Below are 26,942 nucleotides of genomic sequence, written 5' to 3'. Positions count from 1 at the left end.
AGAGACAGAGAGTCACCTGCAGACATGCTTCACCGCTCATGAAGTTTCCCCCATGCAGGTGGGAGGGGGCTCAAACCCAAGTTCAAGTGCATGACAATGTGTGCTTAACCAGGTGCACCACCATCCAGTCCCATCAGGCCACTATTTATTTAAAAGAGACAGAGACAGAGACACACAGATATCAGAGTACTGCACTGCTCTGCTTTGGCGAAAGCAGTGCTAGGGGTTGAACCCAGGGCCTCATGCATACCTCACCCCCCTCTGCATTGATTCAAAGACCGCCCCCCACACACAGGATACATCCCAGACAGCACACAGGAACACTGCCTGCTGGGTGGAAGTTCTTTATTTCATCATCAGAGAGAGAAGACAGGAACAGGGAAGGGGAGTGAACACTGTGCGGGCGCCAGCTTCTGTCGGAGTCAGGACTCAGGCCATCCGATGGCGCAGGGAGCGCCAGGTGCACATGCCTGGCTCCCGGGGCAGGCAGGCCAGGTGGCGGCTCTGGAAACCCTTCTCTGAACCCTGGAGCAGCTGATCCGTCCACAGGCAGTGGGTGTCACTCTGCAGCTTGCAGGGGATGGAGGAGCAGGGGAACACCTGTAGGAGGAGAGGGAGACACACCTCTTAGGGCTGCCCCCCCCCGTCTGTTTAACAGAGCAAAACTCTCCCTTCCTCAACTAAAAGAAGAAAAATAATATTGAGAAGGGGCTGTGGATATAGCATAATGGTTCTGCAAAAAGTCTTTAGTGCCTGAGCCTCCAAAGTCCCAGGTTCAGTCTTTGGTACTACCATAAGCTAGAGCTGAGCAGTTTCCTGATTAGAGAAAAAAAAAAAAAAAAAAAGCGGGAGTCAGGCGGTAGCACAGCAGGTTAAGCGCACGCACGTGGTGCAAAGCGCAAAGACCGGCGTCAGGATCCCAGTTGGAGCCCCCGGCTCCCCACCTGCAGGGGAGTCGCTTCACAGGCGGTGAAGCAGGTCTGCAGGTGTCTATCTTTCTCTCCCCCTCTCTTTCTTCCCCTCCTCTCTCCATTTCTCTCTGTCCTAGCCAACAACGATGACATCAACAACAAGGGCAACAAAAAGGGAATAAATTAAATAAATAAATATTTGTTAAAAAGTGGCCTAGGAAGTGATGCAATGGATAGAGTGAGCGCTGAGCTGTCATTGCATGTGCCAGAGCGATGCTATGGTCCTCTCTTTCCCTCTCTCATTATGCAGTAAGTAAGTCTTAAAGAAATAAAATAAGTTTTTGACTTTATTTTACTTGCTAGAACAGAGAGAAATTGAGATTGGAGGGGGAGATAGAGAAGGAGAGAGACAGAGAGACATCTGCAGCCCTGCTTCACCACTTGTGAAGCTTTCTCCCTGCAGAGAGGGACTGGGGACTTGAACCTGGGTCCTTGTGCATGATAATATGTGCAATTAACCAGGTGTGCCACCATACGGCCCTAAATAAGTTTCTTCTGTTTTAATGAGTGAGTGAGTGAGAGAGAGAGAGAGATGCCAACCAGTGTGCTGGATTGCTCTGCTTTGGCACAGGCAATGCCGGGGATTGAACCTAGGGCCCCATGCATGCAAGTTCTGTGCTCTACCAGATGAACCACATGCCTCGTCACCCCTCCTCCACTTTCTTTTGTTTTTTTACCAGAGCACTGCTCTGCTCTGGCTTGTGGTGGTGTGGGGGATTGAATCTGGGTCTTTGAGCCTCAAGCATGAGAGATTCTTTGTATAACTATTATGCTATCTACCCCCGCCCTCTCCTCCACTTTCAGTGGTGATGAGACTTGGTGTCACTCCACTTGGGTACAGACTCAGGAACCCTTCCCATAGGCAGGTGTGCATGTGTGTGTGCATGTGCGTGTGTGTGTTGACTCACTGGACTCTGTGAGGTGACAGTGAATCACCAATTTAATTGGTGTCCTAGGTGGTAATTGGCACTAGTAGTGGGGAGGTGGGCAGACAGACAGACAGACAGGCTTCCTGGGGAATGAACAGCCCATAAGATGGGGAACAAAGGGTCCTAGTGGGAGACAGCTGGCTGGTGAAGAGATGAAGCATGGGGTGGGGAGGGAGAGTCCAACCGACTCAGTGAAGGTCTCTGGACCCTCAGGGAACAGTCTTGGGGACAGGGGGAAAAAAAGGCCATGGCTGGAACACGCCCTCATGAGCGAGATAGTATGAGGTGAAGAGCAACATGCCCAGGAGCTGGTGGTGTCAGCAGATTTGAGGAACGTTCCAGAAACCCCTTGGGATGGGGGCAGGGAGAGGGAAAGAGCGATCTGCAGGCCTTGAGGAGGAGAGCAGGAAACAGCCAGGATGCAGAGGACAGCCAGTCTTTAGGTAGCAGATTCAAAGCAAAGCCCTGGTCAGACTTTCCAGGGCAGTGGTCCTGGGTTTGAGAGACCAGCCTTAGGGTTCCAGGAGGGGCAGGGAGTAGGGGCAAGGCTAGCCAGAGGAAGTCAGAACCAAACCATGGTTGGGGAAGATGCCCGAGGCAAGGCCCAGGCACTCACTGTGCATTCCTTGCAGCCCTCAGAGTAGGCTTTGGTAAAGCCCCGGCGCTGGGAAGAGCTCAGGCTGTTCCAAGGGGCCACAAAACTGCAGGTGGTGATGTGCAGGTGGCCCTTCCACAATTGTCCTGTGAGGAGGAAGGGGGTGGTATGGAGCAGGCAACTCCCTGGCTGATCCAGGGGGCAGGGCATCCTGGGAGCAAAGACCCTACCACCCCTATCTCTCTCTCTCTCTCTCTCTGATTTTTTTCACACTTTATTTTATTTGATAGGACAGAGAAAATTTGAGAAGGAAGGAGGATAGAGAGGGAGACAGAGAGACAGAGAGACATCTGCAACACTGCTTCACCACTCATGAAGCTTCCCCTCTGCAAGTGTGGACCAGAGGCTTGAACATGGGTCCTTTCGCATAGTGGTGTGTGTGCTTAACTTGGTGTGCCACCACCCAGCCCCCTTATTTTTTTATATTCATTTACTTGTTTTTAGATAGAGAAATAGGAAGGTGGGAGGGAGAGAGAGAGAGAAAGAGAGAGGCCAAGACCACAGCACCAAAGCTTCCTTCAATGCACTGGGGGTCAGGCTCGAACATGGGCTGTGCACATGACAAAGCAGCACGGTATCTGAGTGAGATATTTCACTGTCCTGTCCCCCCCCCCCCCAGCCCTTCTGAAAAGTGGAGATTGGGGTCTTTTTTTTCCCATAGGGTCCAGGCATTTGGAGTCCCACCCGGTCCCAGTCCTGGCTACACCACCAGGGGGCGGGCTCAGCCTCACCAGCGACAAGGAACTCCTCACTGCGGTTCTGGGAGTTGTGGAAGTAGCCGCAGACACTCTCCATGGCAGGGGTGTAGACAAACCGGATGTCAGGGGCATCCCCCAGGGCTTGGAAGCCTTTGAACATCTGTCAGTGGATGAGAGAGAAGTGTCTAGCTGCCATGGTCCTCCCATTCCTCCTCCCACTCCACCTTCTTCCCTGAAGTTTCATTTCTCAGTCAGCTTTGCGGGAACTGGGATCCAGAGGCAGGAAGGCGTTAGGGATTGTAGGGTGGGGGTGGGAGGAAGAAGAAGGGCAGAAAGAATAATACCTTGGTCATCTTGATTTCATAACGCTGGTATAAGGCAGTCTGGTTGACTTCTGTGGTTCCCACAAACTTGGCTTTGATGACTATAGAGGGGAAGGGGAGGGGGAGGATGAGTCAGACGAACTGCATGTGCCAATCAAACCAAATGCTCACAATGCTCACACTAGCAAAGCACATGCTTCAATAAGTATTCGTAGGTATTCACAGGGGAGCGAGTGTGAGAGAACCGGAGCGTCACTCTGGCACATGCAATGCCTTGACTCAAACTTAGGACTCCATTGCTTGAGAATCCACTGCTAGATCTATTCCACCCCCTTCCTTCATGTTATTCATTGTCTGTTCACTCCAGAGAGCTTTTGGAGTATCTTCTATGCATGCCAGGCACAGTTCTGAATGTTAGGGACACAGTGAACAAGTTACAAGTTACAGAAAACCCTCCCCTTGTGGTGTTCAAAGTCTCACCAGGAAGAGGGAGATGAAATATGAGCAAAATCAGCAAGTCTGACTGAGAAGGTTAGAAGGTAATAAGTTGGGAGTCGGGCGGTAGCGCAGTGGGTTAAGCACACGTGGTGCAAAGTGAAAGGACCGGCATAAAGATCCCGGTTCGAGCCCCCAGCTCCCCACATGCAGGGGAGTCACTTCACAGGCGATGAAGCAGGTCTGCAGGTGTCTCTCTTTCTCTCCCCCTCTGTCCTATCTAACAACGATGACATAAACAACAATAACTACAAAAAAAGGGCAACAAAAAGGGGAAAATAAATATAAATAAATATTTTTAAAACTTTTTTTAAAGAAGGTAGTAAGTTGGGCTGGGGAGAAAGCGTAGTGATTCTGAGGCTCTGAGACCCCAGGTTCAATCCCCAGTACCACCATAAGCCAGAGCTGAACAGTACTCTGGCGAAAAATAAATAAATAAATAAATAAATGCAGCAACACAGTGGAGGAAGCATTGAACTCTCAAGCGTGAGGTTCCAAATTTGATCCCGGACATCACATGTGCCAGAATGATGCTCTGCTTTTCTCTTTCCCTCTCTCCCTCTTCTATCTCTCTCTCTCTCTCTCTCTCTCTCACACACACACACACACACACATCTCATTAATGATAGATAAATCTTTCAAAAATAATAAGAGGAAGAGGAAGGCATAATGGGGAATTTCAGAGCTGGGTAAGGCAACTCAAGAATAGCAGGGAACATTTGAGGCAGCCACCCACTGGCAGAGGGAAAAGCCAGTACAGCCAGTGCAGGGCTACAAGGGGCAGACTCACCGAGGTCAGAGTTGCAGAAGGCTGTCTGGGGGTGAGATGGGACACAGGTGCAGGCCCTGCTGGAGGCTGTCAGCCACAGCAACATCAGAATGCCGGAGACCAGGGGTGCAAAGGGGGCCATGGTGAGTTCTGCAGAGGTGGAGAGGAGGGTTCAGGCACTCCCACCCCTGCAGCCCACCCTCCTCTAACAGCCTGCAGCAATGAGGGGTGACTACACTGAAGCTCAAGGATTTCCTAAAATCCATATTGATAGGGAGGGAGGGAGGAATAGAGCATTACTCTGACACATGGGATGCCAGGGATCAGACTCTAGAACCTTACGCTTGACAGTCCAATGTGTTTTATCCACTATGCCACCTCCCAGACTTTGGGGGTGGGGTGTTAAGGGATTTGAGGATTTGAAAAGCTCAGCTGCGGAGGTGGGGGGGGAGGGGCTGAGAGTTTAGGAATTGTGGAGTTTGCACAATGGAGAGTGGGGAAGTTAGGGGGAGTCTTAGGGGCTGTGGTATTTGATGTTAAGGGAAGAGCTGAGGGAGTTTGAGGATTCAGGGCAGTCTGAGAAAGTTGAGGAGTTTGAGGTGAGGAATTGGGGGTTGGAGGTGCCTGAGGCTGAGAGTTTTAACGTTGCATATATAATCATTGGAGATGGGAGGGTTTAGGGACTCTGAGGTATTTGCAAGAGGTTGGGAGTTGAGGAAGGTTGAGGTGCCTGAGGCATGTGAGAGCAGAGCTGGCTCCCTCTTCCATGGGAGCGTGTTTGAAAGTTTAGTTAGTGTGGGGTTTGGGGGAGTCTGGGGGAACTGCAGTAGTTCAGAGGGAGAGCATCTGGGAGGCAATGGGAGTGGGTCAGAGGTGTCTGTTATTAGGTGCTCATGGACTTGGGAGAGTTGGGAATGGGTGCCAGAGTCCAAAGGAGTTTGGGGTGTTAGGTTTGTGGGGTTCAGTCCCGTCCTCTCCACCCTCTCTCCCTTCTCCAGCCCAGGGACCTGGTACCCACCACCCAGCTTGGTTGGCCAGGTGCCGGTCAAGCCAGCTCTAGCCCCATCCCAGGCACTGCAGCCTTCCCCAGTCGCCCCCGACCTACCTCTGCCAGCGGGGTCTGCAGACGATGGCGATGGCGGCAGGGCCTGGCGGCAGAGGCTAAATGTCCACCCCTCAAGGGGCGGGGGCGGTGGTGCGGAAACCACAGGCCTCCAGGCTTCCTGGACGCATTACTCATCCGCCCACCATCAGGGGAGGCCAAGAGGCGGGCTGAGGGCGCTTTGCCCTCCTTCTCGCCCTCTCTGTGGGCCTCCCAGGTCTCCCGCATCTGGCGCCAGGCCTTCCAGGCAGCTTCTAGTGGAGTGCTGACAGGCTCCCTGTCCCTGCTGCCTTGCCTGCAGTCTCCAAAGTCTACTCACTGGCATCTCTCTAGCTCCCAGAGGCTGAGGCCTGATTCTGTGCCTTCCTGCCACAAAGAATTCTTGTGCACCTCCTTCTGTCTGTCACACAGGCACACGCACACGCACACACACACACACACACACACCTACCTGCCTTGCTCTTGGCAGATCTGACAATATTCTGGCAAAGGACTAAAAGAGACGGAGAGGAAACCAAATTAAAGTAGCAACCATGGAAGGAAAGGGCCAGGGAGACAGCATAATGGGTCTGCAAAGAATTCTCATGCCTGAAGCTCCAAGGTCTTGGGTTCAACCCCCAGCACCACCATAAGCCAGAGCTGAGCAGTGTTCTGGGAGGGGGGGGGAGGACTGGTGATGGAGCAGACAGTGGTGCACCTGGTAAAGTGCTCAAGGACCCGGGTTCAAGCCCCTGGTCCCCACCTGCAGGGGGAAAGCTTCATTAGTGGTGAAGTAGAACTGCAGGTGTCTCAGAGGTGGAGGTAAAGCAAATGGTAATGGTTATGCAAATGCCTGAGGCTCTTAAGTCCCAGGTTCAATCCCCCACACCGCCAAAGCCAGAGCTGAGCAGTACTCTGGTAATAATAATTTTAAAAAAAGAGAACTGCAGGTGTCTCTCTGTCTCTCTCCCTATCTTCCCCCTCACATCTCAATTTCTCTGTCTCTATCCAGTAAATAAATAATAATTAAGAAAAAGAGAAGGGCTGGTGAAATAGCGCACTTGGATAGTGCTCTGCTTTGCCTTGTGCTTAGCCCAAGTTCGAGCCCTGCCCCCACTGCATTGAAGGAAGCTTCATTGCTGTAGTCTTTTTCACTCTCTGCCTCTCTACCTTTCTGTATCTACAAAATAAATAAATAAATAAATAAATAAATAAAGGAGTGATAAACAGTGGAAAGTGATAAGGCAGTCGAATGGAGGAAGAATATGATGTGGAGAAACTGAGGCATGGAGTAGTTGAATAGCTTGTCTAAGATCATAGCTAATAAGTGTCAGAACTGGAACTTGAACCCAGGTGACCTGAAGTAGGAGTCTGGGTCAGAGCCCCTCTAAAAGGTGCAGTGGGGTAGAGAGAGAGCACACGGGGTCAGGTGCCTACCATGTACAGATACAAGGCCAGGCACCATATGGAAGGTGCCATGGCCATAGAGGAAGCTTCTGTGCTATAGTGTCTCTCCCTCTCTGTGTGTTCTTTTTTTTATATTTATTTATTCCCTTTTGTTGCCCTTTTTTTGTTTGTTTGTTTTTGTTGTAGTTATTATTGTTGTTGTCATTGTTGGATAGGACAGACAGAAATGGAGAGAGGAGGGGAAGACAGAGAGGGGGAGTGAAAGACACCTGCAGACCTGCTTTACCACCCATGGAGTGACTCCCCTGCAGGTGGGGAGCTGGGAACTCAAACCAGGATCCTTACACTGGTCCTTGCACTTTGTGCCACCTGCGCTTAACTGGCTACGCTACCACCTGACTCCCCTCTCTCTGTGTTCTAAGACTCCCCCCACCACCCAGGGCACTGACTTACGGTGGTGTCAGGGATTGAACCTAAGACCTCAGAGCCTTGGAGCCTCAGGCATAAATCTTATTTTTAGATCTTTTTTTTTCTTTTCATTCAGTAAGGTGGAGAGAAATTGAGAGGGGAGGGAGAGACAGAGAAGCAGGAAGAAAGAAAAGAAAAGAAAGAGAGAGAGAGAGAGACCTGCAGACCTGCTTCATTGCTAGTGAAGCATCCTTGCTGAAGGTGGGGAGCAGAGGCTCGAACCAGGGTCCTTGCATGGATCCTTGTACTTAGTACTATGTGTACTTAACTGGGTGCACCACTGCCCAGTCTTCCCTCCCCCCGAGACTGACTGATTTATTTATGAAAGAGAGGGAAAGAGAACCAGAACATCACTCTGGCAAATGCTCTGCCAGAGATCAAACTTGAGACCTCTTGTTTGAGATTCCAGTACCTTTTTATTTATTTAAACCAGAACACTGCTCAGCTCTGGCTTCTGATAGCACTGGGATTGAACTTGAGACCTCAGAGCTTCAGGCATGAAAGTCTTTGGCAAAACTATTACGCTCCCGGGAGTCGGGTGGTAGCACAGTAGGTTAAGCTCAGGTGGCACAAAGCTCAAGGACCTGCGTTAAGGATCCCGGTTCAAGCCCCTGGCTCCCCATCTGCAGGGGCGTCGCTTCAAATGCGGTGAAGCAGGTCTGCAGGTGTCTTATCTTTCTCTCCCCCTCTCTGTCTTCCCCTCTTCTCTCCATTTCTCTCTGTCCTATCTAACCACGACGACATCAATAACAACAAGAATAATAACTACAACAATAAAAAACAAGGGCAACAAAAGGAAATAAATAAATAAATAAAAATAAACTATTATGCTACCTCCTCAGTCCAGTGCTTCATCCACTGGGACACCTCTCTGGGTGGCTTCAGTCCCACATGAGAGATTTGCATAACCATTATGATATCTCCTGGGCCCTCTCTGTCACTTTACCTAAGTGAAAGATGTGACCCATTATGAGTGGTGAAATTGCACATGTGGGAGACAGATAGGCAGCATTTCTATACAATATGGACACTCAGTCTCACTGAGCACACAACACAGACTCTTTTACTGAGAGTTCCCAGTAAGCTTTGAAGGTGAATGACAGCCATTTCACAGATGAGGACAGGAAAGTTGGAAAAGGATTGAAGACCTCTCCTAGTATCGCAGACCAAGCAAGGCTGGGCTTTGAACCTAGGCTAGCCAGCACCAGGATGGGGGTAAAAGTCCTAGTCAGGGGGGCGGTGGAGAGTGCCCAAGAATCAGTAAGTGTTGGGTGGGAGGGGGGGAGTTGAGCAGTGGTGAGGTAGGTCAGTGAGTCAGTGGCAAACCAGTACTCTCCCATCCTGTCCTACCCCTTCCCCAGCAGCCTTCCCACGCCTTGGCCCCTGACAGTGGGGAGTAGAATGAGGCAACACTGCCCACCAACTTCCAGATGCTTCCAGAATCTTCCCAGAGATCCTGGGAAAGGACTGTGAGCATTGATTAACATCCTTCCTGGGCTGATAGCAGTGATAACAACAGCTACCGATGAGCATGTTCTATAAACTGGGTCCCCCAAAGTCTTGGTGCAAATCAGCCCATTCAGCCCCCACTGCTCCCCTTGCTAGCTGAGCTTGATTAGCCCAAGCAGGTCAGCCTGATCAGCAGTCATGGACAAACAGACAGAAAGGCACATACAGTATCAGTGCTTACTGGTCCAAGCACTGCTCTAAGATCTTTGTAAATATTCTGTCACTCAGTCCAGCCCCACCGGCTCGTTAGTCAGCACTGGCAAATGCAGGGCTGTCAACTCCATAGTCTTTGCTGCCAAGTTCTGAGGCTTGAGGATTGACGCTTCCGGCGTGACGGCTACTGCGTTAAGTGTCCTTCCTGAAAGAGCCAGCCGGGTTCTCACGAAATCACTGTGAGTTAGAGACTGTCCGTTGTCTTTTTGTACAGATAAGGAAACAGAGACACACAGAGGGATGGAATGACCTGTCCAGGAATGAGAGTGAAGAAATCATCCTGATGTGAGAGCTGTCAAAGGGGAGGAGGGCATAAACTAGAATATCAGTGGATTGTGAAAGCAGGGGAGTGAGAGTGAATGAGATGGGCTGAGTAAGTCAGGGCGGCCCAGCCCAAGGAGAAGTGGACAAAGAAAGGAAAGTCCTGTGGCTACCCTGCTTCTGACGCCAGCTCTGTGACTCTGGAATCTTAGTCAGCATTGCTGGCTGTCTGCTCTGTGAGGGGTTGTGTGGAGCTGGGTTAGTGCACAGGTCTTGAAACTGGTGGGCTTCCAGGGATGGGTGTCAAGGTGTGTGACCATTTGAGGTACGGGGTATGTGTGTGTGTGTGTGTGTGTGTGTGTGTGTGTGTGTGTGTGTGTGTGTGTGTGTGTGTGAAAAAGTCAAGAACTCTGCTGGTAAGTGCCAAATGAACACCTGACAGTCACCACAGCACACCAGGTGCTTGGACTTAATTGTCCCCATAGTGCAGATGAGGAAACTGAGGCCCAGAGGAGGTTTAAGAGACTTGCCTCAGGCAACTTTGAGATGGTGCAGTGGCTAGAGCTTTGTACTTCAAAGAATGAGTTTCTGGGGTTTCATCCCCAATCACGGCAGTGATTCAGAGTGATGCTGTGGTTCTTGATCTCATTAATAAAAGCTTTAAAAGAAAAATAAGTAATGAAATGAATAAATAGAGTACTTGTGACCTGGAAGGTGACTGAATGGATAAGGTGTTGGACTCTCAAGCATGGGGTCCTGAGTTTGATCCCCAGTATCTCATGTGCTAGAGGATACTCTGGCCTATGTTGCCGCCGCCGCCGCCTCCGCCTCCTCCTCCTCCTCCTCCTCCTCTTCCTCCTCCTCCTCCCATTAAGAAATAAATGGAGTGATCCGGGAGGTGGCACAATGGATAAAGCACTAAACTCTTAAGCATGAGGGCCCGAGTTCAACCCCCAGCAGCACATATACTGGTGTGATGTCTGGTTCTTTTTCTCTTCTCCTATCATTCTCATTAATAAATAAAATATTTTTTAAAAAGAAAGAAATGGAATCTTAAAAAATAGAATAGTTTGCCTCTCTCTTTCCCTAAAAAATAAATAAATATAATAGAATAGTTGTGACTTGGGAGGTAGTGCAGTCAGTGGATAAAGTACTGGACTTTCAAGCATTAGGTCCTGAGTTCCATCCCCCTCATCACATATGCCTGAGTGGCATTCTCATTCTCTTTCACCTTCTCTCCATTTCATGCTAATAAATAAACGAAAAGAAAGAAAAAGAATATTGGTCAGAGAGATAGCATAGCGGTCAAGTAAAAGATCTATTTTAGTGCTAAGGATCCAAAGTCCCAGGTTCAATACCTGTCAACACCATAAATGAAAGCTGAGCAGTGCTCTGGAGTCAGTCAGTCTCACTCTCTCTTTGTGTGTGTGTGTGTCTTTCTATCTTTTGCTCATTAAATTAAAATAAGTATACTCTTTACTTATTTATTTTTATTGTCTTTATTTATTTATTGGATAGAGACAGCCAGAAATCGAGAGGGAAGGGAGTGGGAGAGAGAGAGAGAGAAAGAGAGAGAGAGAGACCTGCAGACTTGCTTCACCACTTGTGAAACTTTCCCCCCTACAGGTGGGGACTGGGGGCTTAAACCTGGATCCTTGCACATTGTAACATGTGCGCTCAACCAGGTGCACTGCCACCTGGCCCCAAATTAAATATTTTTTTAAAAGAATACTTGGAGCCTGGGAGGTGGTACAATAGGTAGTGTTAGACTCTCAAGCATGAGGTCCTGAGTTTGATTCCCAACAGTGAATGTGCCAGTGATGCTCTACTTCTGTGTCTCTCCTTTTTTCTCCCACACAGAAGTAAGTAAATCTTAATAAAAATAAAAAGACTAAAATTATGAGGGGCGCTAGAGGGAAGGAGAGAGAGAAACAAAGAGGTAGAGAGAGGGAGAGGGCGAGAGAGAGGGAGGATCCTGAGAGACCTGCTCAACCTTAGGAAAAGGAGAGATCAAAATTTAAACCTGGGGCTTAGAGATAACTCACTATTAGAGGAACCAGGTTTGAGGAACAGCTGCATGAGGGAAGCTTTATAATGGTGGAACAATACTGTGGTGTCTCTTTCACTCTCTCCATTAAAAAAAAAAGTTCACTGAGAGCAGAGGAGTCATGTAAAAACCCTGGTGACTAAAATTTCTTTAAAAATTTCAAATCTAAGGTTCTCCTAGAATGCTCACACATACTCTCGCTTGCTCGCACGCACACAGTGATGAAGGGTTTAAGCAGAGGCTGGAAACTGGAAACCTGGTGTGTGTGTGTGTGTGTGTGTGTGTGTGTGTGTGTGTGTGTCCGTCCCTGGCTGTCCGTGCCTGGGTTGCGTATTACCCTGTGTGTTTTCTGTCTCCTTTTGGGCTTGTGTGTCTGAACCTGCCCCACAAATAGAGGCCACATGTGTGACTGCAGAATGCCGCTGCCCCTGCCCCCCCCCCCCCCCCCCCCGTGTGTGTGGTGCCTGGAGATAACGTCACCCGCAGCAGCGTCTGTATCTCTCCCCTGGAACACAAACCAGAGGAGCCAGTGGGCCCCGTCCCAGCAGTGAGTGCCTTGCAATGACGCCAGGCATTTGGGAAATGAGGAAGGGGGGGGGGGGTGGCGACTGGAGGAGGGCGAGGCTTGAAGGTCAATCAGTCTCACCCCGAGAGCCTGCGGACTTCCTGTGCCTGTCGGGAACCGCCACCGCCCAGCAGCCCCTCCGGGAAGGGAATGCCATCTTTGCCCTCTATGGACAATGCACTGCTGGGATACTGAACATCTGTGACCTGGTGGGGCCAGGCTCAGTCTGCTGGCAGAGTCACACCCAGTCCAGGAGTGGTGTTTATCTGCTTAGGAGCATCCTGTGACAGAACATGAGATCAAATGCTGTGTGTCCCCAGGCCAGACTTCTTTCATTCGTGATTTAATAATGGCTTACAAGATTTTAAGAGGAGGCCGGTGGTGGCTCACCTGGTTGAGCGCACACATTCCAGTGCTCAAGGACCCGGGTTCAAACTTCTGGTCCTCCCCACCCCTGCAGGGAGAGAAGCTTCAGGAGGGGTGAAGCAGTGTTGTAAATGTCTCTCTTCCCCTTTCCTCTCAAATTTTCTGTCTCCATCCAAGAAAACTCAGCAACAGTAACAGTATTAGATTACAGGGGCCCACCTGCAGGGGGGAAAGCTTCACAAGCGGTGAAGCAGTGTTGCAGGAGTCTCTCTCTCTCTCTCTCTCTCTCTCTCTGATCTATCCCCCCTCTCAATTTCTTTCTGTCCTAACAAATTAAATAAATAAAGTTAAAAAGGATTACGGGGTAGAGCTCCACACTGCACCCACCAACGCAGTTCTGTGTCCCCATCCCACCAACTCCCAACCTCCATAGTTCTCACAAAGTCTTAGAGACAGTTTGGTTAGTCCTTTTTTAATTTTCAAATTTTTCTTGCAAGTTTATGTATTTCAGTTCCTTTTTTTTTTTCTTTCTTTTGCCTCCAGGGTTATCTCTGGGGCTCGGTGCCAGCGCTGTGAATCCACTGCTCCTGGAGGCCATTTTTTTCTGTTTTATCGGATAGGACAGAGAGAAATTGAGAGGGGAGGGGGAAAGTAGGGGGGAGAGACAGAGAGATACCTGCAGACCTGCTTCACCACTTGTGAACTGACCCCCCCCCCCCCGCAGGTGGGGAGCCAGGGGATCAAACCAGGATCCTTATGCAGGTTTTTGCGCTTCCTACTATGTGCGCTTAACCCAGTGCACCACCACCCGGTCCCTATGTATTTCTGTTCTCTGTGTTCCACAAAGTTGTCTTTCACCTCCTTGCTGGGTTCACTGAGCAGCAGCATCTCCAGTTCCCTCCCTGAAGGACGAACTATCATTGTTTTGTCCGTTTGTTTTTGTTTATATGCCACAAAGATTATCACGGGGGCTCAGTACCGGCACAAGGAATCCACCACCCTTGGTGGCCATGTTTTCCTTTCTTTTTATTTGCTAGAGAGAAATTGAGAGGGGAGGGGAAGACAGAGATAGAAAATATATAGAGATAGAAAGAGAGAAAGAACAAGAGAGATACCTGCAGCATAGCTTCACCATTCTTGAAACCTTCCTCCCTGCAGATGGGGTCCAGGGGCTTGAAACCAGGTCCTTGTGCATGGTACCATGTGACATTACCATGTGTGCCACTGCCTGCCTCCAATCATCTTTTTTTAATTGGAGAGTAGTAATCCATTGAAAACATGTCCCATTACTTCTTTGAGGGGACATATACACGGCTATGTTCACAGCTGCATTATTCACAACGGCCTAAATGCTCATCAACAGATGACTGGCTAAAGAAATTATAGGGTGGTGGGGCCAGGCAGTGGTACACCTGGCTAAGTGCACATATTTCCATGCATAAGGACCTGGGTTCAAGCCCCAGTCCCTACCTGTGGGGGAAAAGCTTGATGATTGGTGAAGCAGTACTGTTTCGCTATGACTCCTTCTCTATTTCTCCCTCCCTCTGGATTTCTCTCTGTTCTATCAAATAAAAATAAAGTTAAAAATTGTAGGATGGCCCAGGAGATAACACAGTGGATAAAGCATTGGATTCTGAAGTATGACTTCCTGAGCTTGCTTCTTGGTATCACATGTGCTAGAGTGATGCTCTGGTTCTCTTTCTTCTCTTCTTCCTCCTTCTCATTTCCATCTCATCTTCTCTCTCATTAACAAAAAAAAAAAATCTTTAGAGGACTAAGTGGTGGTGCATTTGGTAGAGCATATTTGTTACAAGGCTAAGGACCCAAGTTCAAGCCCCCAGCCCCCATTCGCAAGAGTGAAGCTTCACAAGCAAGTAGTGAAGCCGTGTTGCAGGTGTCTTTCTCTCAACCTCTCTTCCACTTACCTCTCAGTTTCTCTGTCTCTATCCCAAAATGTAATATAGATAGATACATATAGATAGATAGTAAATCTTGAAGGAAAAAATCTAGGCAAGACTTTTTGTGTGCCCAAGAGTATGATGTGAGTTTCTGTTAGGAGTCTCTGGCTGTGTGAAGACCTAGGCGTGTGGATACCTCTGTGTGGGTAGGTATTTTTTTTGTTGTGCACATACCTTGTAGTGTTGTCTGTGTGTCTGTTAATGTTGGATATATGTCTTTGAGGGCCGTCTATCTCCAGCTCCAATCTGTATGGGTGAACTTTTGTGCCGTGTGTGTGTGTGTGTGTGTGTGTGTGTGTGTGTTTTCAAAGGTATTCACTTTGTATCTGAGAACACCTATCTGTATGAATGGTTGTGTGAGTTTCTGTGCTCCAGAGCCCAAGTGTTGGTTGTGGGTCTTTCCACTCCTGGGCTTGGATGTGTAGGTTGAGCCCTGGGAGTTTGTCTGTGTACCTAGGGTGTGTGTGTGTGTGTGTGTGTGTGTGTGTGTGTGTGTCTGTGGACAAGGCTCACACACAAGGCCTGGCTCAGGAGTCCAGTTGCTACATTCTCACCTCACACTCCCATGCACGCATAGGCATGCATTCACTTCTCATCCATCCGTGTCAGTACAAACTTTCCCCTTTCCTGAAATCCCCTACCCTTATATGATGCCTCTCTGCCTGAGAGATCAGGGTCAGGAAGCCTGGGGCTTGGAAGTGATGGGAGAACAGGCAGGCAAGACTCTGGGTTCAGTCCTGGTCTTAGAGGCACAATGTGACCCTCCCCATCTCCACTTAGCCAGTGTCTGCCTGTCTCAGACCCCCACTTCTGAAAAATGGCTGACCTGCTGGTCAGGCTTCCGCCCAGCACCAACCCTGCCCTGACCACACTGTGCCTTTCCACCCTACCAGCTCAGCAGCACAACATACCCTGTGGTTGTGAAGATGGGGCATGCACACTCTGGGATGGGCAAGGTGAGTCCCCACGTGGGGTGTGCACATGTGTGTCTGTACATGGTGCATGTGCCTGACACGGGGCTTCTGTCTCTGCCTGTAGATGTGTGTCATTCACCATGCATCAATGATTCAGTACGATGGCATGTCTTCCTATGTCTGCCCCACACTCCGTTTGTTTTGTTGGCCTGGTTTTGTGTCCTGTCACTTTGTGTGTCCAGCATTGTGTCTGTATGCCTGCATGTCTTTGTTCAAGAGTCTTGGCTTGGGGTCCTGTGTGCTTTCTGTCCATCTAAGTTGGTCTCTGTGTATGTAGCAAGGGGGCCTGTAACTTGTATGTTCCTCTCTGTCTGTCTATCTATGTGTCGCGTGTACAGCTGACTTTGTGTCTGGGTGCCCATATGTGTACTCCGTAGAGGCACACCATTGTCCCACAGCTTCACTGACAGATACATTACACGCCACACACCCATGAAAAGTGGCCAGGTCTGTGCCTTTTAGTATATCCAAAGAGTCACAAACACCCAATGTTGTATCTGTGTGAACGTGTAAATGCCAAGGGGCTCAGAATCGTGCATGGTGGCTGCCTGGGTGTGTCCACCAAATTTCCACGTCCTCAGCTCAGCTATGTCATCTGTGTGTGCCCCTGCCCTGAGGGGTGCACCCCACTGCCCACTGCTGCCCCCTTCTGACTGGACCTTGCGCTTGCCCCCCCCAGGTCAAAGTGGACAACCAGCATGACTTCCAGGACATTGCCAGCGTGGTGGCACTGACCAAAACCTATGCCACTGCTGAGCCCTTCATTGACGCCAAATACGATGTGCGTGTCCAGAAGATTGGGCAGAACTACAAGGCCTACATGTGAGTGAAGAGGCCACAGTCACAGGGAAGGGGCTGCCCGCTCTGCCTTACCCTGTGCTGCCTGGGACCCCAAAACATCTTTCCTCTCATCCTCCCCTTCCCCAGGAGGACATCCGTGTCAGGGAACTGGAAGACCAACACTGGCTCGGCAATGCTGGAGCAGATTGCTATGTCTGACAGGTGGGTGGCTAAAGTGAGAGGGGGCAAGGCATGAAGAGAGAAGGAGCATGCAGGCAGGGTGCTGACTGGCTTCCCTGCCACTTGTCTTGGCAGGTACAAGCTGTGGGTGGATACATGCTCCGAGATCTTTGGGGGCCTGGACATCTGCGCAGTGGAAGCGCTGCACGGCAAGGACGGAAGGGATCATATCATTGAGGTGAGAGCAGCCAGGGATTAGTGGGGTTGCAGGGGACAGTGGGAGCAGGTGGAAGTTAGTGATAGACTGTCAGTTGTGAAGCACTTCAAGACCCAGAAAATTCTCTGTAAGTGGCAAAGTGTTCAGTCAACTGTAAGTGCCTTGTGAATGGGGGCATCACTGGCAAATAACCAGATAATTAGTCACCTACAAAGGGCTCTGTGCAGGGCCCAGGAGGTGCTGCACCAGTTAAGCACACCTATCACCAAGTGCAAGGGGTCAAGCCCCCCCCCCCCCGCTCCCCACCTGCAGGGGATCGGCCTCAGGAGTGGTGAAGCAGGTCTACAGGTTTATTTCTTTCTCCCTCTCCATCCCTATCTCTCCATCCTCTCTCAATTTCTGTGCTATCTAATAAAAAATTGGAAAAAAATAAGGGGGGGAGTAGAGAGTCGGGTGGTAGCGCAGCGGGTTAAGCGCATGTGGCACAAAGCACAAGGACTGGCCTAAGGATCCTGGTTCAAGCCCCCGGCTCCCCACCTGCAGGGGGGTCGCTTCACAGGCGGTGAAGCAGGTTTGCAGGTGTCTTTCTCTCCCCCTCTCTGTCTTCCCCTCCTCTCTTCATTTCTCTCTGTCTTAACAATGGCAACATCAATAACAATAATAACTACAACAAAGAAAAACAACAAGGACAACAAAAAGAGAAAATAAATAAAATATTGAAAAAAGAAAATTAAAAAAAATAAGGGGGGAGGATGGCTGCCAGGAGCTGTGAATTCGTAGTGCCAGCACTGAGACCCAGGAATAACCCTGGTGACAAAATAAAATAAAAATAGGGGAGCGGCAGTAGCACCGCAGGTTAAGCGCACATGGCACAAAGTGCAAAAGCCGGCCAGCTTAAGAATCCCGGTTCGAACCCCCCAGCTTCCCACCTGCAGGGGGGTCGCTTCGTAAGTAGTGAAGCAGGTCTGCAGGTGTCTTTCTCTCCTCCTATCTTCCCCGCCTCTCTCCATTTCTCTCTGTCCTATCCAACAATAACGACAGCAATAACAATAATAGTAACAGTAACAATGGGCAACAAAAAAGGGAAAAAATGGCCTCCAGGAGCAGTGGATTCGTAGTGCAGGCACTGAGCCCCAGAGATAACCCTGGAGACAAAATAATAATAATAATAATACATTTTTTAAAAGGCTCTATGAACGGAGATGACTTGGTGCATGTCAAAGCATTATCTGAAATAGTGGTAGAGGGCTGAGGAGACAGCATGATGATTCTGCAAAACGACTTTCATGCCTGAGGCTCTGAGGTCCTAGATTCAGTCCCCAGCACCCCATAAACCAGAGCTGAGTAGTGTCCTGGGAGGGGGTGGGGAGAGAAAAAGAGAGGAGAGAGAGAAAGGAAAGAAGTGTTCTGGGGGGGGGTGGCTCAGTGGATAAACCATTGGACTCTCAAACATGAGATCCCGTGTTCAATCCCCAGCAACACATGTACCAGAGTGATGTCTGATTCTTTCTCTCTCTGCCTGTTTTCTTCATGAATAAATAAAATATTTAGAAAAAAAGACAAAGAAGGGGTCAAGCAGGGGTGTACCTGGCTAAGAGGTCACATTACAGGACATAAGGACCCAGGTCCAAGCCTGTGGTCACTACCTGCAGGGGAAAGCTTCACGAGTGGTGAAGCAGTGCTATGGGTGTCTCTTTGTCTCTTTCCCTCTCTATCTCCCTCTCCCCTCTCAACTACTCTCTGTCTCTATCCATAAACAAATAAATATTAAAAAAAGAGAAAGAAAAGAAAACCCAGAGCAGCGCTTGGTTAACGGTAGGTATATATTATCCATCCTAAGTTATCTCTTTTATTATCTTTATTTATTGGATAGGAACAGCCAGAAATCAAGAGGGAAGGGGGTGATAGGGAGAGAGACACCGGCAGCCCTGCTTCACCACTCAGAAAGCTTTCCCCCTGCAGGTGGGGACCGGGGGCTCAAACCCGGGTCCTTGCACATTGTATTACATGCGCTCAACCAGGTGCACCACCACCCAGCCCCAGATCCTAAAGTTATCTTATAAACAGTGCTGCTCTCTCTGCATCTGAACACAACCTCTCTATATCTGAACACCAGAGTGATGTCTGATTCTTTCTACAAATGTAGTCATTTGTAAACAGGCTCAGTGAACTAGTAAGTTTCATGCAAGTCACCGAGTTTTGGGCAGAGGACTAGGAATCTAGCAAATGATATTTTGGGGTTAGGGAATGCTTTCTGCCAAGAACATATTTCAGATTTTGTGAGTCATATATAGTCTCTGTTGCAACTACTCCACAAGAGCAGAGACACTTAATTTTTTTTTGTGAAGGAATAATAATTATTTTTACCAGAGCACTGTTCAGCTCTGGCTTATGATGGTATGGGGGACTGAACCTGGGACTTTGGATCCTCAGGCTGGAAAGTCTCTTTGTATAACCATTACGCTAGATACCCCCACCCTAGAAATACTTCATTTATTTATTGGATAGAGACAGAGAGAAATTGAAAGGTAAGGGGAAGATAGAAAGGGAGAGAGACAACTGCAACACTGCTTCATCACTCACAAAGCTTTTCCCCTGCAGGTGGGAACTGGGGGCTTGAACCCAGGTCCTGGTATTGTAACATGTGTGCTCAACTGGGTACACCACTGCCTGGTCCTGAAACAATTTTTTAAAAATATTTCCTTTTTGTTGCCCTTGTTGTTTTTATTGTTGTTGTAGTTATTCTTGCTTTTGATGTCGTCGTTGCTGGATAGGACAGAGAGAAATGGAGAGAGGAGGGGAAGACAGAGAAGGGGAGAGAAAGATAGACAACTGTAGACCTGATTCATGGCCTGTGAAGCGACTCCCCTGCAGGTGGGGAGCCGGGGGCTCGAACCGGGGTCCTCACGCTGGTCCTTGCGCCACGTGCACTTAACCCGCTGTGCTACCGCCCAACTCCCATGAAACAATTTTTTTAAAGCATAGTTATGTCCCCATAAAAATTTATGGTATTCTTGCTGAACATAGGCATTGGCAGGTCGATCCATACTCCCAGCCTGTTTCTCTTATTCCCTAGTGGGGCGGGGTTCTGGGGAAGCAGGGCTCCAGGACATATTGGACACATCTGGAACCTGGTGGTTGAAAAAAAAGAGTTAACATATAGAGTCCAAAAAATTGTTGACTAATCATGAACCTAAAGGCTGGAAAAGTTCATATGAAGACAATTACAGAAGCCAGACCTTCCACTTTCTGCACCCCATAATGACCCTTGGTCCATACTCCCAGAGGGATAAAGAATAGGAAAGCTATCAGGGGAGGGGATGGGATACAGTGTTCTGGTGGTGGGAATTGTATGGAATTGTACCTCTCTTATCCTGTGGTTTTTGTCAGTGTTTCCTTTTTATAAATAAAAAAAAACTTTATGGTATTGTCATTAAAATTTCATGTGTTGGGTGGGGAAGATAGCATAATGGTTATGCAAACAGACTCTCTTGCCTGAGTCTCTAAAGTCCCAGGTTCAATCCCTCACACCACCATAAACCAGAGCTGAGCAGTGCTCTGGTGTTTCTCTGTGTATCTCTCTCTCTGTATCCCTCTCAAAAATAAAATAAATAAAATATTTTTAAAATTTCATGTTATGAAATCTGATCTTTAAAATCTATTTTATACAAACACACACACCACAGCATGGCTCAGCTCTGGTATACGGTGATGCTGGGGATTGAACCTAGGACCTCAGAGCCTCAGGCATGAAAGTGTTTTGCAGAACCATTATGCTGTCTCCCTAGGCTGAAAGCCTTTTTCCATAACTATTATGCCACCAGAAATAACTATTATGCTACCAGAAATCTGATTTTTTAAAAAGATTTATTTATTAGTGAAAAGGAGAAAGAATTAGAACATCACTCTGGTGTATGTGTTGCTAGGGATTGAACTCAAAACCTCATGCTTGAAGGTTCAATGTTTTATCCACTGTGCCACCTCCTAGACCCCTGATGTTTTCTTTTCTTTCCCCTTCCCCCTTCCACTCTCTTTCCCTCCTGTCCCCTCTTTTCTCTCTTGTTTTCCAGAGCTCAGCTCTGGCTTATGGTGGTGGCAGGGATTAAACCTGGGACCTCTGGTGTCTTAGGCATGATAGATACAGATTCAGATATAATTTTTTCATCCTTAGCTGGGGATGGTAAGACAAAAACAGGATTTTGCCTAAGAGTCCTAATTTGCCTCTAAGGACCTTGTAAGCTATAACATGTTTTGTAAAAGGGGGCTGGGAGATAGCATAACACTTATGCAAAAAGACTTTCAGGTGCTCTGAGGTGTGTGTGTGTGTGTGTTTCCCACTCTTTCTCTTTCCCCTCTGCATTTCTTTCATTAAAATAAATAGAATATTTTAAATTTTTAAATAATTTAAAAATATTTATTTAGTCCCTTTTGTTGCCCTTGTTTTAGTTATTATTGTTGTTTGTTATTGATGCCATCATTGTTGGCTAGGACAGAGAGAAATGGAGAGAGGAGGGGAAGACAGAAGGGGAGAGAAAGATAGACACTTGCAGACCTGCTTCATTGCTTGTGAAGCGACTCCCTTGCAGGTGGGGGACCAGGGGCTCAAACCGGAATGCTTGTGCAACTCCTACTGTGTGTGTTTAACCCAGTGCACCACTGCCAGCCCCCTAGAGCACAAAGTATCAAGTGCAAGGACTCAGGTTCAAGCCCCAGGTCACTACATAAGAGTACCATGTAAGAAAGAAACTCCATGAGCTTTGGAACTATGGAACTATGCTGTGATATTTCTCCTTTTCTCTCTCCCTCTCTTAAAAAAAAAAAAAGGACCAAAAAGCTATGGAATTAAGCAGGCAGGAAACCCTGGCAGAAAAATAAAAGATACCTTTTCTCCCAGGGCAAAGTCCCTCTCTCTTCCTCTGACTGAAGCTCGCTTCCTCCCCAGTCTCTCACTAACAAAAAGCCTTTGGTTCTGCTCCTGCTCACATGTGCTGCCTGCCTTCCCCACCCCAGGTGGTGGGCTCCTCCATGCCGCTCATTGGTGACCACCAGGATGAAGACAAGCAGCTCATTGTGGAGCTTGTGGTCAACAAGATGGCCCAGGCCCTGCCCCGGCAGCGGCAGCAGCAGCGGGATGCCTCCCCAGGCCGGGGCTCCCACAGCCAGGTCAGGCTGGCTCCTCGACGGGGCTGGGGTGCTGGGTGGGGAGGCCAGCCCCTGAGCACGCTGTGTGTGTCCCAGAGCTGGTGATACACAGAAGTGATGGGCTTGGGCCATTGCTTGTGAGGGTGGTCAATGACTGCTTAAAAGATGGGCGCAAGGCTGCTACTCTGTCCCCCTCCCCTTGGGTGCCCTCACCCCACAACCTGACCTCCTCGGGCTCAGCCACAAATGGGGCCACACCCAGCACACAGAGAACCCTGCTATTCGCATTGGCTGAGGCTCCCTGGGCTGGAAACTATTTTTAACCTCTCCCACCCCGCTTCTCTGCCGCAGGCTGCGTCCCCAGGGGCCCTGCCCTTGGGTCGCCAGACCTCCCAGCAGTCCACAGGCCCCCCGGCTCAGCAGCGACCCCCACCACAGGGTGAGTGACAGGCCGGTAAGGGCGTAGGGGGAGGGGCTGCACCTTTGGTGTCTCACTCACATTCCTCTCTCTCAGGTGGCCCCCCACAGCCAGGCCCGGGTCCCCAACGCCAGGGACCCCCATTGCAGCAGCGTCCAACACCGCAGGGTCAGCAGCACCTTTCAGGCCTTGGACCCCCGGCTGGCAGCCCCCTGCCTCAGCGTCTCCCAAGTCCCACATCAGCGCCCCAGCAGTCTGGAGCCCAGGCCCAGCCGATGACCCAGGGTCAAGGTCGCCAGTCCAGGCCAGCGGCGGGAGGACCTCCAGCAGCTCGACCACCCGCCTCCCCGTCTCCCCAGCGCCAGGCGGGCCCTCCACAGGCTACACGTCAGGCTTCGGTCTCTGGTCAAGCTCCGCCAAAGGCCCCCGGGGTGCCGCCTAGTGGTCAGCAGCGCCAGGGTCCGCCCCAGAAGCCTCCGGGACCTGCGGGCCCCACACGCCAGGCCAGCCAGGCAGGCCCCATGCCCCGCAGTGGGCCGCCCACCACACAACAGCCGCGACCTAGCGGCCCAGGCCCTGCTGGACGCCCTGCCAAACCACAGCTGGCCCAGAAACCCAGCCAGGATATGCCGCCACCCGCTGCCACCGCCGCTGCCGGGGGACCCCCGCACCCCCAGCTCAAGTAAGGAGACCCTGCTGCTCGCAAAGCAGGCTCCTGCACCCGGCAGCGGGCAGCCCGGTTCCCAGAAGCTCTGTCCAGTCAGAGCCAGGCCACCCTCTCCCCTAGTCTTGCTCTTCCCCGTCCAGAGGTTCTGCCTTTCTCCCTTTTTCCCCAGAAACACCTCCACTACTCTCAGTTCTGGCTAAGTTTCTTCCTTTAGGCTCTGGACTCACCCCAGAGATTTTACAGACCCTCTCACTCACTGACTCCCCCCTCTACCCATCTCAGAACCTTCCTCTCCATTCATCCATCTGCCCAACCAAACTAGTCCCAAGTGACCCCCCCAAGTCCCCTCATAGGACTTCACATTCTTCCAGTGGGCCTCATTCCGCCCCCCGCCCCCCAGCCTGGATTCCTTCCTTGTCCCTCTTGGCCTCCCCCCAAACCACTGCATGGCCCTCTTCTGGTCCATTACACCTTAGCTCAAGTTCTCTGTAACCCGCCCAACTGCACCCCCCCAACACACCTCCATCCTAGATTCTTTTAAAAAAAATACATTCTATTTATTTTTTGAATGCGAGCGACAGAGAGGATAGAGACCAGAGCACTATTCAGCTCTGACTTAATAGTAGGGCTAGAGGTGCCCTAGATTCTCAGCCTTGGATTAGGAACTTCCTGCCCATCTTCACGTTTTTCTTTAAAACAGCTACATTTATTTATTAATGAGAGAGAACCAGCACATCACTCTGGTCTGTGCTGCTGGGGATTGAACTTGGGACCTCATGCTTGAGAGTCCAACACTTCATCTACTGTGCCACCTCCCAAATTGCCCACCTTCACCTTTCCTATCAAACTCTTAAGACTGAAGCTGACGATTCAGTCCGGGGCTCTTCCCTTTCACCTCGGATCCAAATCATCCCCGCCTGGTCCAGAGTTCCCCCATTCCACTCGAGAACCCCCTTAGGGCCCAGGCCCGTGCTGGGTCGGTGGGAGGGTCAGAGGCACAGCCCCAGGATCAGCGGGGCAGGGCTGGGGCCGGGCCTGGGGTAACGTTGTGTTTCTCTCCCCTTCCTCCCTTCCTCTTTCCCCCCTTCCTCCCATGCCTCCTCCACCTTGTCTCTCTCTAGCAAATCCCAGTCTCTGACCAATGCCTTCAACCTTCCAGAGCCAGCCCCGCCCAGGCCCAGCCTTAGCCAGGACGAGGTGAAAGCTGAGACCATCCGCAGCCTGAGGAAGTCTTTCGCCAGCCTCTTCTCCGACTGATACCCCACCCTGATAGCCTCCCCAACCCCCTAAATCCCTGGGCAACCCTTCTCTGGGCCCCGAATCCATCTATCACTTTTGGAGTCTCCAGATTCCCTGAGAAACCCTCTCCTGGTTCACCAAGCTCCCTCCTCTCACTCCTCTGAATACCCGCGTTCCTTAGGGAACCTCCCTCGTGGTCCTAAACCCAATTCTCATGCTGGGAATTCCACGTCCTTCTAGAGTCCCTCCTGATCACTGCTAGACCTACTTCTCCATCTTAGAACCTGCAGATTCCCGAAGACCTCCACACCTGGCCCCAAGTTTTTCCTTTTGGGAGCCCAGTTCTCTCAAGAACACCGATTCCCACCAAGGTTTCCTGAATCCTGTCAGAACACTTACCTCCGAGCCCCTTACCATAGACCTCCCATCTCTCTGGAGAACCACCTCTTCACATGCCAGCCCCTTCAACATGTCGGGGGTTTCTATCACTGCTAGGACCCCCTCAGTTCTCCCAGGAGCCCCCCTTCCCACTTTCCTGCCTCTGACAGCTGTCTTTAAATATGCAAACTCCATCTATCCTACCCTTTAGCACATGGAAGGCCAGTGGTCTCTCCCACCCCACTTTCCCACTTTTGCCGTGATGTCTGTGACTGACGTGGCCTCCTTTTGTGCCGTGCTTGGCATATGTGGTCCTCGTTCATTGTGCCGCCTGTGGTGATGCGTGCAGTGGCGCTGTTTGTGTGGTCCGCACTCCCTCCTCCCTGACCTCCACTCCTTGCCTGGACTTACCCCCATCCCTCAGCGGCTCTGACCCCCCTCCCCCGTGAGAAGAGTCGGGAAGCAAAATAAAACAAGCAAAGGCCCAGCAGAATTCTGTGCTTCTTGGTGAAGTGGGGGGGAGAGGGAAGGGTCCTTAGATGGCAGAGCAGACACAAAAGGAGATGACCCCCCCAGATCCACACGGGGTGCTGGGAACCCCAAAATCCAGTGGAAGGCACATGGGGCGCACATTCCAGAGAGATCCTGCATAGAATCTCTGACATGAATCGCAGTCTTTGGAAATGAAGGAGCTCCCCAATTTAGAAGTAGCCCCCAAACCAAGAGGAAAGCAATTTAGGAAGGCAGGAGGTGTCTCAGTCTTTGGGGATCCTTTCCCCAATCCCAGAGTGACTGGAGAAACAATGAGGGGGCATTCCTGCTCATCTCCCAAGATGGAGATGGGGGATCCAGAGGCAGTTATCAAGGCAGAGACAGAACATTGATGGGCTGGTGGGCGGGGCTCCTTGGCGCAGTAGGCTAAGATTGGCTCCCAGTTGGCCGGGGGCGGGGCCTAAGGCACTAGGCGTGCTGCGCTGAGAAGGCAGGCAGGCAGCTCGTCGGCCTGGGTGCGATGCAGAGAGGGTTCGGAGGCACTCCGCTCAATCTTGGGGAGTGACCGCTGCAGCAGCTCAATTGTGGCCAGGATCTGGGGGGCAGGTGAGAAGGGGTTTCGGAAGCCCCATGAGACTCCCAACATCTCTGCTACCCCCAGCCGAGCCTGATACACACAGTGCGCCAGCGGACCTTGACCATATATGGTTCACATTCAGACTTCAACAGCCCCTCCCAACACCCACCAACCCCAAACCCACCTGAGGGAAGAGGGGCCGCTCATCCCGCTGGAACTTGAGGCAGTCAGACAGTAGGCGGCGCATGGCTTTTGGACAGTTGCTAGAGATTTTGCTCAGGTCTGGGGATAGATAACCTCGGCCAACCATAAAAATAATCTGTGAGAGGGAGGGTGGGGAAGACAGCATAATGGTTCTGCAAACAGATTCTCATGCCTAAGGGTCCTACGTCCCAGGTCCCATGTTCAATCCTCCCCGCCCCCGGAACCACCATACACCAAATCTAAACAGTGCTCTGGTGGAAAGAAATTAGCAATAGTTTAGGGGGTGAGAGTCAGGTAGTAATGGGGTAACTAGGGTGGGGGGTGTCGGGGTTGGGAGGGGCCAGAAAAAATTTGAGTCCTGAAGGTCATGAGAGATTCCTCTAGGAGGAGTTGAGGCCCAGAGGATTACAGGTATCATGTGGATACAAGGATCCTGGGTCCCTGAGAACTTGGAAGGATTTTTAGTATATCTAAGTGATGTCATCGTGGGGAGAGTCGAGAATTGCAGGGTCTAAGGCCTGGGATGGACTAAACTGAGGGGGGAAATGATGTTCTGGATCTGGAAGGAGCTAAAGGAATCTAACACCTAGGAGCCTATGCCTGTGGGGACCCGGGACCTAGAGGCCTAAGAGTCCACGTGCTCTGTGGGACTGAGTGTTCAGGGTTCAAACCCTTGGTATCTGGAGCCTAGAGTATTTCTTTTTGTTGTTGTTGTTATCTTTCTTCTTTTAAATATTTATTACTTTTTAATTTGATAGGAGGGAAACTGAGAGAAAGGGAGTCAGAAAGGCTAAAGACACACCTGCAGCTCTGTTTCATCAATTGTGAAGTTCCCCCCTGCCCTGTAGGTGGGGATCAGGGCTTGAACCCTGGTCCTTGTTTGTAGAGGATGCAGGGGTGGGGGTGGGGTTGAACCTGGGAACCTCAGGCATGAATGTCTTTTTGTAGAACCATTGTTA

At 50.3% G+C, this 26,942-nt stretch overlaps 3 protein-coding genes across 4 annotated transcripts in view; 1 reads left to right on the top strand and 2 right to left on the bottom strand.

Moving 5' to 3' along the window:
- Positions 1-25,197, top strand: part of SYN1 (synapsin I) — a 68,468-nt gene extending 43,271 nt beyond the window's left edge. The window contains exons 5-12 of one of the 2 annotated variants that reach the window (XM_060184245.1): positions 15,609-15,671; positions 16,369-16,511; positions 16,617-16,691; positions 16,785-16,887; positions 21,877-22,029; positions 22,360-22,447; positions 22,523-23,108; positions 24,253-25,197. In XM_060184245.1, the coding sequence (XP_060040228.1) occupies positions 15,609-15,671; positions 16,369-16,511; positions 16,617-16,691; positions 16,785-16,887; positions 21,877-22,029; positions 22,360-22,447; positions 22,523-23,108; positions 24,253-24,280 (1,239 nt within the window). In that variant the 3' untranslated portion in view covers positions 24,281-25,197. Of the gene's footprint in view, positions 1-15,608; positions 15,672-16,368; positions 16,512-16,616; positions 16,692-16,784; positions 16,888-21,876; positions 22,030-22,359; positions 22,448-22,522; positions 23,109-24,214 lie in introns of both variants that reach the window. The other variant, XM_060184244.1, reaches the window with a different exon arrangement.
- Positions 331-6,223, bottom strand: TIMP1 (TIMP metallopeptidase inhibitor 1). Its single transcript, XM_007537348.3, has 6 exons — positions 5,946-6,223; positions 4,862-4,990; positions 3,598-3,677; positions 3,287-3,413; positions 2,517-2,641; positions 331-600 (listed from the first exon to the last, which is right to left on the bottom strand). Exons 2-6 carry the CDS (start codon positions 4,980-4,982, stop codon positions 430-432), a joined length of 624 nt encoding a protein of 207 aa, XP_007537410.1. The 5' UTR covers positions 4,983-4,990; positions 5,946-6,223; the 3' UTR covers positions 331-429.
- LOC132532427 (serine/threonine-protein kinase A-Raf-like) lies at positions 25,194-26,143 on the bottom strand. The gene is made up of 2 exons (XM_060184246.1): positions 25,964-26,143; positions 25,194-25,797 (listed from the first exon to the last, which is right to left on the bottom strand). Exons 1-2 carry the CDS (start codon positions 26,126-26,128, stop codon positions 25,663-25,665), a joined length of 300 nt encoding a protein of 99 aa, XP_060040229.1. The 5' UTR covers positions 26,129-26,143; the 3' UTR covers positions 25,194-25,662.
- Positions 26,144-26,942: the final 799 nt, after the last annotated feature.

Source organism: Erinaceus europaeus, unplaced genomic scaffold (genome assembly GCF_950295315.1).
Source record: "Erinaceus europaeus unplaced genomic scaffold, mEriEur2.1 scaffold_628, whole genome shotgun sequence".
NCBI classification, from domain to species: Eukaryota; Metazoa; Chordata; class Mammalia; order Eulipotyphla; family Erinaceidae; genus Erinaceus; species Erinaceus europaeus.
The sequence above is the reverse complement of the archived record's forward strand: the minus strand, read 5'-3'. Positions and strand labels throughout refer to the sequence as shown.

What these genes read in the sequence shown, in the direction of transcription:
- LOC132532427 (XM_060184246.1), bottom strand. Translation starts at nt 26,128, where the DNA reads ATGCTGTCTTCCCCACCCTCCCTCTCACAGATTATTTTTATGGTTGGC. An exon ending in AGCGGCCCCTCTTCCCTCAG is followed by an intron (nt 25,798 to 25,963) that starts GTGGGTTTGGGG and finishes CCTGCCCCCCAG; the next exon opens with ATCCTGGCCACAATTGAGCT.
- TIMP1 (XM_007537348.3), bottom strand. Translation starts at nt 4,982, where the DNA reads ATGGCCCCCTTTGCACCCCTGGTCTCCGGCATTCTGATGTTGCTGTGG. An exon ending in CTTCTGCAACTCTGACCTCG is followed by an intron (nt 3,678 to 4,861) that starts GTGAGTCTGCCC and finishes TCCCCTCTATAG; the next exon opens with TCATCAAAGCCAAGTTTGTG. An exon ending in TGAGGAGTTCCTTGTCGCTG is followed by an intron (nt 2,642 to 3,286) that starts GTGAGGCTGAGC and finishes TCCTCCTCACAG; the next exon opens with GACAATTGTGGAAGGGCCAC.